An 11,394-nucleotide genomic window follows, 5' to 3' on the forward strand; every position below is an offset into this window, starting at 1 on the left:
CTGGCGAGGTGTTGTGCTCATGGAGGGGTTCTGGGGGGGGTGGGGGGGGTGTCGCGCTGGGGAAAAAAAAAAAAAGGGTTGCCCTGTGGGGTCGCGTTTTGCCCTGGGAATAAAGCGGGGTGCCCCCCCCTTTTGGCAGGTGGGGAAACTGAGGCACGGTGCTACCCTCCTGCCCTCTCCCCCCCCCCCCAGGCCCTGCTGCTGGCACCAGCGTCGGGGGCTCGGCGGCCGCGGGACGCGGGCAAATAAAGCGGGATGGGGCTCGCTCGAGGGCTGCCTGGTCTGTGGGGGGCACGGGGGGGGGCTGGAGGGGGACACAGCTCGGGGTTTTCCGCTCCCACCCCCCCCGGCCCCATCTGTTTCCTGCGCGCCCCAGCTGTGGTTTTGCCCTGCAGTGCCCGAGCCGGGGGCGTTTCTGGGGAAAAAACGTCAAAGCCGCGGAATTCGGGAGGAGGTGGCGTGGCGGGCCGCTGGGGGGGGCTCAGCCCGGGGGGGGGGGGAATCAGCCTTGGGGGGGGGGTCCTGCAAGGGCTCTGCTCAACCCCGGGGTGCCTCGGGTTTGGGGCTGAGCACGGGGGGAGAAACCTGGGCTGAGGACGTGCCAAACTCAGCGCACGTGTGAGCCCTGCTGCCGTGATGGGGGGGGGGGAGTTGGGGCGGCGATGGCGGGGGGGGGGTCACGGCAGTGCTGTGCCCTCCCCACCACGAGGAGGGGACCCCGGGGGTGACAGCTGGGGACAGGGCCAAGGTGCCACCGAGCGTCCCCCGGTGGGGTCTCGGTGCGCTGTGAGATTTTGGGGGGCATTGGGGGGGGGAAGAATTGGGGGGGGGTCTTGGTGGCCCTGCGGGGAGGGGGTTGGGGTCTGGGGGCTGTGCTGCCCACCCTGGGGCACGGGAAGGGACGGACGGACGGACGGACGGACGGGTGCTGCTTCGGGGGCGCGGGGCTGCGGACGCGGTTTGAAGGCGGGGAGGGGGCCGGGGGGGGGGGAAGGTTTGGAGATGAGGGGTGCTGAGGGGTACCCGGGGGGGTGCGGGACCCCAGGGGGGAAGGGGGCACGACTGCGACCCCCCCCAAAAAACACCCTGGGGCTGCGTGGGGAGGGGCGGGGGGTGCCAGGCGCCCCCTGCCCCACTTGGGGGGGGGGGGCCCGATCCCCGCCCCCCCCCCCCCCAAACTCCCCCCGTCCCCCTGCCCCCCGCGGGGCTGCGGGCAGGGTCGGGGCGGGGGGAGCCGCCGGCCCCTCCCCGGGAGGCCGGGCCACGCGGGGCCGCTTTAAGCCGCCGGTCCCACGCCTCGCCGTGCCCGTGGGCTGCGGGGCGGCGAGGGCGAGGCGGGGGGGGGGGGGGGGCGGCCCCGGGAGCAGCCCCCCGGGCCCCGGGTCGCGATGCTGCCGCTGCCCTCCTGGCTCTGCCTGGCCGCCCTCCTGCCCCTGCTGCCCCCCCGAGCCCCCGCCGCCGCCCCCGCCCCCTGCCCCCTGCCCTGCCGCTGCCCCGCGCCCCGCAGCCTCCTCTGCGGGGAGCCCGGCACCGTGCGCGGCCTGGGGGGGCTCCTGCCGGGCCCCCGCCGCCTCGCCGAGCTGTGAGTGGGGCTGGGCGACGGGGACGGGGATGAGGGGCTGGGGACGGGGATGGGGCTGGGGGCGAGGGGATGGGGGTGGGATGCAGGGATGAGGACAAGGGGATGGGGCTGGGGACAAGGGGCTTGGGACGGGGATGGGGCTGGGGGCGAGGGGATGGGGGTGGGATGCAGGGATGGGGACAAGGGGATGGGGACAGGGCTGGGGCTGGGGGCGAGGGGCTGGGGCTGGGATGCAGGGATGGGGACAAGGGGATGGGGACAGGGCTGGGGCTGGGGGCGAGGGGCTGGGGCTGGGATGCAGGGATGGGGACGGAGATGGGGCTGGGGACAAGGGGATGGGGCTGTGGATAAGGGGCTGGGGACGGGGATGGGGCTGGGGGCGAGGGGATGGGGCTGGGATGCAGGGATGGGGACAGGGATGGGGCTGGGGACAAGGGGCTTGGGACGGGGATGGGGCTGGGGGCGAGGGGATGGGGCTGGGATGCAGGGATGGGGACAGGGATGGGGCTGGGGACAAGGGGCTTGGGACGGGGATGGGGCTGGGGGCGAGGGGATGGGGCTGGGATGCAGGGATGGGGACAAGGGGATGGGGCTGGGGACAAGGGGCTTGGGACGGGGATGGGGCTGGGGGCGAGGGGATGGGGGTGGGATGCAGGGATGGGGACAAGGGGATGGGGCTGGGGACAAGGGGCTGGGGACGGGGATGGGGCTGGGGGCGAGGGGATGGGGCTGGGATGCAGGGCTGGGGACAGGGATGGGGCTGGGGACAAGGGACTGGGAATGGGGCTGGGGCTGGGTGCAACAGGCTGGGGACAAGGGGATGGGGCTGGGGGCAAGGGGATGGGAGACGGGGATGGGGCTGGGGACGGGGACAAGGTGGTGGTGCAGGGGCTGGGGATGGGATGCGATGGGGATGGGGATAAGGGGATGGGGCTGGGATATGATGGTGGGGATGGGGCTGGGGACAAGGGGATGGGGCTGGGATACGGGGCTGGGATATAATGACGGGGATGGGGATGGGGACAGGGATAAGGGGATAGGGCTGGGATACGATGATGGGGATGGGGCTGGGGACAAGGGGATGGGGCTGGGATACGATGATGGGGACGGGGATGGGGAGAAGGGAATGGGGATGAAGCGTGGGGCTGGGATATGATGGTGGGGACAGGGACAAGGCGGTGAGGCAGGGGCTGGGGCTGGGATACAGTGATGGGGATGGAGACAGGGACAAGGCGATGGGATGGGGATATAGGGCTGGGATACTATCGTGGGGACAGGGCTGGGGCTGGGGACAAGGGGCTGGGGCTGGGATACGATGATGGGGATGGGGACGAGGCAGTAAGGCAGGGGCTGGCGCTGGGATATGAGGATGGGGATGGGTCGGGGAAATGGCAGTGGGATGGGGAGATAAGATTGGGATACGATTATGGGGATAGGGACGAGGCGAGGTTGCAGGGGCTGGGGCTGGGATGCGGTGATGGGGACAGGGCCGGGGCCGGGGACAGGGCGGTGGGGCTGGGGCTGGGTGGGGGTTGCCTGGGTGGGGGCGGCGGGGCTGGGGGCCGGGGTGGTGGCACGGGGCTGGGGCAGGGACCGCGCCGATGAGGCTGGGGGTGGGGGACGCTGCGGGGATCGGGGCCGCCCGGAGGTGGGCACTGGGGAGGGCAGAGACGGGGGGGTCCCTGCTGTGACCCCCCCAGGGAGCGAGCGAGGGGCTGGGGCCGGCTCCTTGCCCCCTGCCACGGGGGTGCCAGCGGGGGCGAAGGGCTGGCGGGCAGCGGGGTCCACGGTGGGCAGGGAGGGGGTGTGGGGGGGGGGGCGACCCCCTTGTCCCCACCCCGCTGGCGCTGTCACCTTGCCCCAAGGCCTGCATGGGGACCGTGTGGGTGCCAGCGGGGTGCCCGGGCTGGGTCCTCGCCCTGCCGCAGCCCTGGCCCTGCCGCATTGCCGGCGGTGGCTGCCGCATGCCTCCCCCCCTGACTCAGTTTCCCCACCCCAGCTCTTTGTTCACTGCCTGCCGGGGCGGGGTGGGTGGCGGCGGGGGTGACGGTCCCCTGGGACACCCCCGGCCTCCCTTGTCCCCATCGCAGCCTGGGGTGGGGTGGGGGGAAAACCCCGCAGCAGCTCCGAGGTGGGGGGGGGGGGCTCAGCCCTGTTTGCCGGGGGAAACTGAGGCACGGCGGGGGCAGCTCTGCTCCGGCCCCGTTCCCGTCCCCGAGCGTGGGCTGGTGCAGCCGGATCGTGGGTGGGGACGGGGAGAAGTTGCGTTAGGGCCGGGAAGCCGATGCCATAAATCATCACCCGGTGCCTTTTGGTGTCTGGGGGGGGCGGGGAGGGCGGGCTTCGAAGGGGGGGGGTCCCTGCCCCACAGGGGTCCCAGCTTGGGGGTCCCATCCTGCAGGGTGGGGAGAGCGGCAACGGGGGCAGGAGGGGGGTGCGGGTCCTGCTGATGCCCTCCCCACGGTGTGGGTGCCCCAGCCCTCGCCCAGCCCTCTCCCATGGGTTGTGCCCCCCCCCAGCCCCCCCCATCCCTCCAGGGCACCCCGCTCCCGGGTGCAGGTGGGGGGACGGGGGCACTGCCCGGCCTGGGGGTGTGGAGAGCGGTGTCCCCCCCCCCCCGCCATGGCAGCTCCTGACAGCAAAGCGTGGGGAACGAGGGGGGGCGTTCGGGGCTGCTCCCCCACCCCTGGGAGGTGCTGACCCCATGGCTGGGGGGGGGGCTGACCCCCACCCGGGGCCCCGTCGCCTTCCAGCGTCATCGAGAACCAGCCGCTGCTGACCGCCCTGACCCGGGCTGACACCAGGATGCTGCGGGACCTCAGGAACCTGTGAGCACCCCGGGGTGGGGTGGGGAGGGCTGAGGGTGGGGTGCAGGGGGGGGGGGGTCGGGGGGGGGCCCCGCTGCGCGTGCTGAGCCCTCGCCTCCCCCAGCACCATCGCCAACTCGGGGCTGCAGCACATCTCCGACGACGCTTTCCAGGACACCCCCAGGCTGAGCCACGTGTGAGTACCCCCCCCCTCCACGGCTCCGGGGCTCAGGTCCCCGTCCCTGCACGTCCCCCCCCGCCCCCCCCCCGTGGGTACGCTCATCCCGGTGCAGGGTGGCTCGTCCCCGTGCCCGGGGGGGGGGATCGATGCTGTCCCCCTGCCCGTCGGCGCGGCAGCAAAACTCGATCCGCTGCAGCCAGGCTGGGGGGGGGCGGGGGGGGGCACGTGGGGCCGTGCTGCTGAGTGGGAAACCATCGATCGGGGCAGGAGCCCCCCCGGGAGCGCCGTGCTGCCCCGGCCCCGCGCAGGAGGGGAGGCTGGAGAGCGGGGGGGGGCTGCCCGGTAATGCGCGGGGAGTCGCTGCTTGCAAGGGGGTGCCCAAAAGCTGCGCCGGGCTCCCCGGGGGCCAGCCTGGCACTGGCGGTTTCGCTTGGTCACGGTGTGACAGCGGTGTCCCCAGCTTGTGCCAGGCCCCCCCCCCCCCGCCGGGAGCGAGGGCGATGCGGGACGAGGGTGGTCCCTGGGGAAAGGGGGGGGGCTGACAGGCGCTGTGCTTGCAGGAACCTCTCCTACAACGCGCTGCACACCCTCTCCTGGAAAACCTTCCAGCATCTGCCCCTGCAGGAGCTGTGAGTGCCCGGGGAGGGGGCGCGGGGCGCTGCTGGGATGGCCCCCGGCGGGGGGGGACGGGACGTGGCTCTGGGTGATGTGGGAGCGGGGCTGGGGGCACAGCCGTGGGTCGCGCACACCCTGCAGCGAGCCGGCGGCTCCGACAGCCACGGGATGGGGACAGGGACGGTAATAGGGACAGGGATGGGTCAGGAATGGGGACGGGGACAGGGACGGTAATAGGGACAGGGATGGGTCAGGAATGGGGATGGGGACGGTAATAGGGTCAGGGACGGGGACGGGGATGGGGACGGGGATGGGGATGGGGACGGTAATAGGGTCAGGGACGGGGACGGGGATGGGGACGGGGATGGGGATGGGGACGGTAATAGGGTCAGGGACGGGGACGGGGATGGGGATGGGGATGGGGACGGGGATGGGGATGGGGACAGCACATGTGGCACAGCCCCAGCTGAAACCAGCCATCCGGGGCGACTGGGCCAGAAGCAGCGCAGCCGGGGATGCCCGGTTGGCCCCCCCCGGGCACCGCGCTGCAGCACGCATCCTCTCGCCCCCCCCCCCCCCCCTCAGCATCCTGGTGGGAAACCCCCTCAACTGCTCCTGCGGCCTCCGCTGGCTGCAGCTGTGGCAGGACGGGAGCCGCGCCGAGCTGGGCAATCAGTCGCTGAGCTGCTGGGAGGGCGGCGTGCTGGTGCCCCTGGGCAGCCAGCCCCTGCACGGCTGCGGTAGGTGGCGGGGACGTGGCACCCGGGGTGGGGGACCCGATCCTGCCGGGGGAGGAGGGGGTGCTGGCGTGTGTCCCCCCTCCTGAGCCACCTGCGGCTGGGGACAGCGTGGGGACCCGCTCGCCCCGCTCCCCGGCAGAGCTCCCCACCGTCCGCATCGAGCACGCCGACGTGGTGCTGCGCCAAGGGGACGGCGTCAACCTCACCTGCCACATTGCCAGCGAGCCGCCGGCCACCGGGGACTGGCTGGTGCCCGACGTGGGATCGGAGCCACCCAGGGTCACCAAGGCAAGCGCAACGCCGGGGCTCGGGGCGCGGCGGGGACCTTCCCGGTGGCACCGTCCCTGCCGCGGCAGGGTTTGCTCACCGCATCCCGCTGCTCCCCGCAGCTCTCGGAGTGGGAGCTCGTCCTGGAGATCACCAACGTCTCCTCCAGCCTCAACCACAAAGACCTCACGTGCCGGGCGGAGAACGCGGTGGGGCCGGCGGAGGACAGCGTGACGCTGAACGTCACCTGTGAGCCGCCCAGGGAGGGGATGCGGGGACTGGTGTGGGACAAGGGGGCCGGTTCTGGGGACGCCGGTTCTGGGGACGCCGGTTTGGGGACGCCGGTTTGGGGACGCAGGTGGCTCTGTCTCCCCAGTCCCGCCGGTGATCCTGCTCCTGCACGAGGCCATCCCGCAGCACTTCTGGTGCATCCCCTTCTCGGTGGACAGCAACCCGGCGCCCAGCATCCGCTGGCTCTTCAACGGCACGGCGCTGGCCGAGGGGCCCTACATCCACACCCGCATTGTGGAGTACGAGCACAACTCCACCGTGCTGCACGGCTGCCTCCAGCTCAACCGCCCCACGCACGTCAACAACGGCAACTACACCCTCCTGGTGCGCAACCCCCTGGGCGCCGCCGCCCGCAGCGTGCGGGGCCGCTTCATGGAGAACCCCTTCAGCTTCAGCCCCGAGGAGCCCATCCCCGGTACGTCGTGGAGGGGCTGGGGGCTTCCTGGGGGCTCCCCCCCCCCCAACCCAGCTGGTGGAGGTGCCCCGCACCTCTCCATGCGCCAACACCGGTGCCTCTGTCTCCGCCTCGCTGCCTGGTGGCTCCGAGCCCCTGCGTGCCTCAGTTTCCCCAACTTTTTGGGGTTCTCTTTTTTGGGGGGAATAACGCGTGTTTTTTCCTTTCTCCATGCTGTGCCAGTGTCTCTGTCTCCGCTGGGTGAGTGACGGGGCACGCTGCTCCCCCTGCCCCAATCCCCCCGGAGTCCCCCCCCCCCAGTGCGGGTGCAGTGCTCATGGAGGAGCGTGGCTGTCCTTGTCCCCGCTGTGTCCCCCCACCCCACGCTCACCCTGTGCCCCTCTCCCCGCCCCAGGCACCAGGAACAGCTCACTGGAGGGGCCCGTGGAGACGACGGACGAGCACACGTTTGGGGTGAGGGCTTGGCCGGGACGGGGCTCTCTGTGATTTGGGGGGGGGGACCAGGGCACCCATGGGAACGCAGGATAAGTCCGTAAGGCAAAGGCAAACCTGAGGCCAGACGAGGTGGGAAGGTGACGGGGACGAAGGCAGTCCCCTGCCCTCCCAGTGCCTCGGTTTCCCCAACGGACTCGCGGCCACCTCCACCCCAAGGGCTGGGAGAAGGGACCCGGCTCCGCAGCAGGACCCTGAGCCCCGTCCCTGCTGTCCCCAGGTCTCCGTGGCCGTGGCCCTGGCTGTATTCGCCTGCCTCTTCCTCTCCGTCATGCTCCTCGTGCTCAACAAGTGCGGGCGCCGCTCCAAGTTCGGCATCAACCGTGAGTCCCCCCTCGCCCCGCTCCCCGCGCCCGGCCGCAGGGTGACGGTCCCCACGGGTCCCCGGTGCCCTGCACCCCTGGGGGGGGGGGGGACCGGGTGGCGATGGGGGCCCCCCTTGGGGCCAGGCAGCGCGGGCAGCAGCTGCTAATTCACTCCTGGAATGGATTCAGCCTCTAAATGGGTTTGATCGGGTTGGCTCCCCCCGGGGCCGGCCGGGGCGGGGGGATGCTCGGCAGCGCCTGGCACCGCTGCTCAAAACGCCCGCCTCCCCTGTCCCCCCCCCCCCCGTGATGTCCCCATCCCTGTCCCCGCAGGCTCGGCCGTGCTGGCCCAGGAGGATGACCTGGCGATGTCCCTGCACTTCATGAACCTGGGCAGCAGCCCTGTGTCCTCCACCGAGAGCAAGCTGGAGGGGCTGAAGAGCAACTTCATCGAGAACCCGCAGTACTTCTGCAACGCCTGTAAGGCTGGGGGACCCCCCCAACACCCCCTGTTGCCCCCAGGCACCCTCTCTTGAACCCAGCCGGGGTGGGGGGCTTGGGGCTGACGCCTGGGTGCCCCCCAGGCGTGCACCACGTGCAGCGCCGGGACATCGTGCTCAAGTGGGAGCTGGGCGAAGGCGCCTTTGGGAAGGTTTTCCTGGCCGAGTGCTACAACCTCCTCCCAGAGCAGGAGAAGATGCTGGTGGCCGTGAAGGTGAGGGGGGGGACGGAGGTGGGGGTCCGGGGGGGAGGAGGGTCCCCGGGTCCGGGCTGAGGCCGTGTGCCGGCGGCAGGCGCTGAAGGAGGTGACGGAGAGCGCGCGGCTGGACTTCCAGCGGGAAGCCGAGCTGCTGACGGTGCTGCAGCACGAGCACATCGTCAAGTTCTACGGCGTCTGCACCGAGGGCGAGCCCCTCATCATGGTCTTCGAGTACATGAAGCACGGCGACCTCAACCGCTTCCTCAGGTGGGCCCGGCGCGCGCGGCCCCCTCCCCGCGCTCCATCAGCAGGGCTCAGCCAGCCTGCCCCGCGCTCCCTGCTAATGCAGCCCTCCTTGCAATATTGATTAGATTAGCTGTCTGAGAGGCTTAAATAGAGAGAGATTGGCCATCAGCTGGAATAAGCAGAGACTTTTCGATTGGCCCCCCAGGTATTGCTGCTAGACGAGGGGGGGTAAGGGGGGGCTGCCAGAGGCATCGCTTTAGTGGCCAGGCGATGAGCTCTGAGACGTGGCTTTTATGATTATTGTTATGGGACTTGGCAGTAATGGTTCTGCCGAGCAGAGCCCCCCGCTCACGGCCGCGGCCTCCTCGGCCGGGCTGTCAGCAGCGCTCGCCATCAAAGGCAGCGTTGCCCCTGCCCCGGCTCGCCCGCAGCCGCGCTGGCCCCCCGGCCGGCTCGCACGCCCAGCTCCGCGCCTGCCCGGCCGCTTCCACGCCCTCCCCGCGCCCGCCGAGGCGGTGCGTGCGCGTGCACACGCGTGCACAGCCCTCCTCGGCACGCACCCGGGCTTCCCTGGCGTGGGCGCGCGCACACGTGCGTGCACTACGCCTCCAGGCACGTGCGTGCGCGCGCTTTCCCCGCACGTGTGCACGGCTTCCCCGGTGTGCACGCACGCGCGTGTGTGCCTGCCTTCCCTCTGTGCATGCACGCGCGTGTGGATGCTGCTTCAGCACGTGTGCGCACGTGTGTGGCTTTCCCTGGTGTGGCCGCACACGTGTGCGCACGCTCCCCAGCACGTGCACACACATGTGCATGGCCCTCTCTGGCTTGAGCACACACGCACGTGCACGCCTTCCTGCGTGCATGCACACACAAATGTGCACTCCTTTCTGCGTGCATGCACACACACACGTGCACACCCTTCCCCAGCACCCGCACCGCTGCACCCAACCCGGATACACACACCTGCACGCCCTTCCCCTGCGTGCACACACCCCCCCACACCTGTGGCACGCGTCCCCCCCCCGCTCCGAGCATCCCCTCTGCCCCGCCAGGTCCCACGGGCCGGACGCCAAGATCCTGGAGCAGGGGCAGGGGCAGCCCCGCGGGCAGCTGACGCTGAGCCACATGCTGCAGATCGCCACGCAGATCGCCTCGGGCATGGTCTACCTCGCCTCCCTGCACTTCGTGCACCGCGACCTGGCCACCCGCAACTGCCTGGTGGGCCACGAGCTGGTGGTGAAGATTGGCGACTTCGGCATGTCCCGCGACATCTACAGCACCGACTACTACCGGGTGAGCAGCCCGGGCTGGTCTGTGCCCCCCCTCACCCCCCGCCTCGATTTTTCCATTTTAGCCGCTGCCCCCTACCCCAAGCCCATCCATATTTAATGGTGCCGCAGAGCACTTAGCGCGGGGGGCTGGGGGTCCGGCGGCTGCTGGGAGGGGGAGGACCGGGGTGGTGGGGGGGGTCCCCCCAGCTGATGGCCCCCCTCCGGGCAGGTGGGGGGCCGGACCATGCTGCCCATCCGCTGGATGCCCCCCGAGAGCATCCTTTACCGCAAATTCACCACCGAGAGCGATATCTGGAGCTTCGGCGTGGTGCTCTGGGAGATCTTCACCTACGGGAAGCAGCCCTGGTACCAGCTCTCCAACACCGAGGTGAGCTGGGGGAGTGGGGGGAGCACCTGGTCAGAGCCCCCCACCCTCAATTTTGGGGTCGGCAAGCGGCGTCAAGCGGGGAGCTGGCCTTGTGCGTCCTCCTCCGCACTTGGGTTGGGGAAAGGAGAGGACCCCCCAGTCCTGAGGGTACCTGGGGGGGGCCAAGCTCTATTTCTCCCCCCCCCCCCTTCACCTCCCGCAGGCCATCGAGTGCATCACGCAGGGCCGGGAGCTGGAGCGGCCCCGCACGTGCCCCTCGGAGGTGTACGACATCATGCAGAGCTGCTGGCAGCGGGAGCCCCAGCAGCGCCAGCGCATCAAGGACATCCACAGCCGCCTCCAGGCTCTGGTCAAGAGCCCCCCCATCTACCTGGACATCCTGGGCTGAGCGGGGACCCCAGCGCCCCTCAGCTCCCCGACACCCCCCCCAGCCACCTGGAGGGGTTGGCTTTCACCCCCCAGGCCAGCCGGAGGGGTCCGGCCCCTCTCTCCACGTCCCCCTCCCTGCCCCAAAGTGATGCCTTGAGGGCTCGAACCCCATTTGTCATGGAAAGCTTCCTGGGGGGGGGGCTGTAGGGCTGGTTTGGGGTCCCAGGGCCGTGCGCTGGAGCTGTGCCACACGGGGTTGTGGCCGCGGCACCCACCCGACGTGGGTTTGCTCCTGGGGGGCCAGAACCGGGAGCCCCCCAGCCCCACGTTGGTGGCTCGACCGCTCCGGGGGGCTGGGGGGTCTGGGCGAGGGTCCCCCGTGGCTTGGTGGCTCCTTCCCTCCCCCTCCTGGCCCCGGCCCGCGGGGACGCCCCACAGCGAACCCGGCCGATAATAAAACATCCACTTCTCTGCCACGCTGGGACCTGGCTGCCTCGGGGGTCTGCTGGGCAGAGGGAGGGCTTTTGGGGGAGAAAGACAGGATTTTTGGGGGGAAAGAAGGGCTTTTTGGGGAGAAAGAGGGGCTTTTGGGAAGAAATAGGGGCTTTGGGGGGAAAGAAGGCTTTTTGGAGCAGGGGAAGAGATGGATGGGACACGGTGGACGGAGATGGCTTGGTCCCCCGGCCCTGGGCGAGGTTTGGCACGCCGCGGGGACGCTTCGCAGC

General features: G+C 70.9%; 1 protein-coding gene across 1 annotated transcript; it reads left to right on the forward strand.

The window, feature by feature from the left end:
• The first annotated feature begins 1,388 nt into the window (after window positions 1-1,388).
• Window positions 1,389-11,186, forward strand: NTRK1 (neurotrophic receptor tyrosine kinase 1). The gene is made up of 17 exons (XM_066986160.1): window positions 1,389-1,582; window positions 4,336-4,410; window positions 4,514-4,585; window positions 5,131-5,199; window positions 5,771-5,925; window positions 6,065-6,213; window positions 6,315-6,441; window positions 6,569-6,898; window positions 7,121-7,138; window positions 7,293-7,351; window positions 7,611-7,713; window positions 8,029-8,175; window positions 8,280-8,410; window positions 8,490-8,662; window positions 9,694-9,934; window positions 10,142-10,300; window positions 10,503-11,186. The coding sequence occupies exons 1-17, from the start codon at window positions 1,389-1,391 to the stop codon at window positions 10,686-10,688; spliced, it is 2,388 nt and encodes a 795-aa protein (XP_066842261.1). The 3' UTR covers window positions 10,689-11,186.
• The last annotated feature ends 208 nt before the right edge of the window (window positions 11,187-11,394 follow it).

This window comes from Anser cygnoides, chromosome 33 (assembly GCF_040182565.1).
Source record: "Anser cygnoides isolate HZ-2024a breed goose chromosome 33, Taihu_goose_T2T_genome, whole genome shotgun sequence".
Lineage (NCBI taxonomy): Eukaryota > Metazoa > Chordata > Aves > Anseriformes > Anatidae > Anser > Anser cygnoides.

Excerpts from the sequence above, each read along its gene's own strand:
- NTRK1 (XM_066986160.1), top strand. The coding sequence starts at position 1,389 with ATGCTGCCGCTGCCCTCCTGGCTCTGCCTGGCCGCCCTCCTGCCCCTG. Across the intron at positions 6,442-6,568 it reads CGTGACGCTGAACGTCACCT|TCCCGCCGGTGATCCTGCTC; the intron begins GTGAGCCGCCCA and ends CTGTCTCCCCAG. Across the intron at positions 8,663-9,693 it reads GACCTCAACCGCTTCCTCAG|GTCCCACGGGCCGGACGCCA; the intron begins GTGGGCCCGGCG and ends CTGCCCCGCCAG.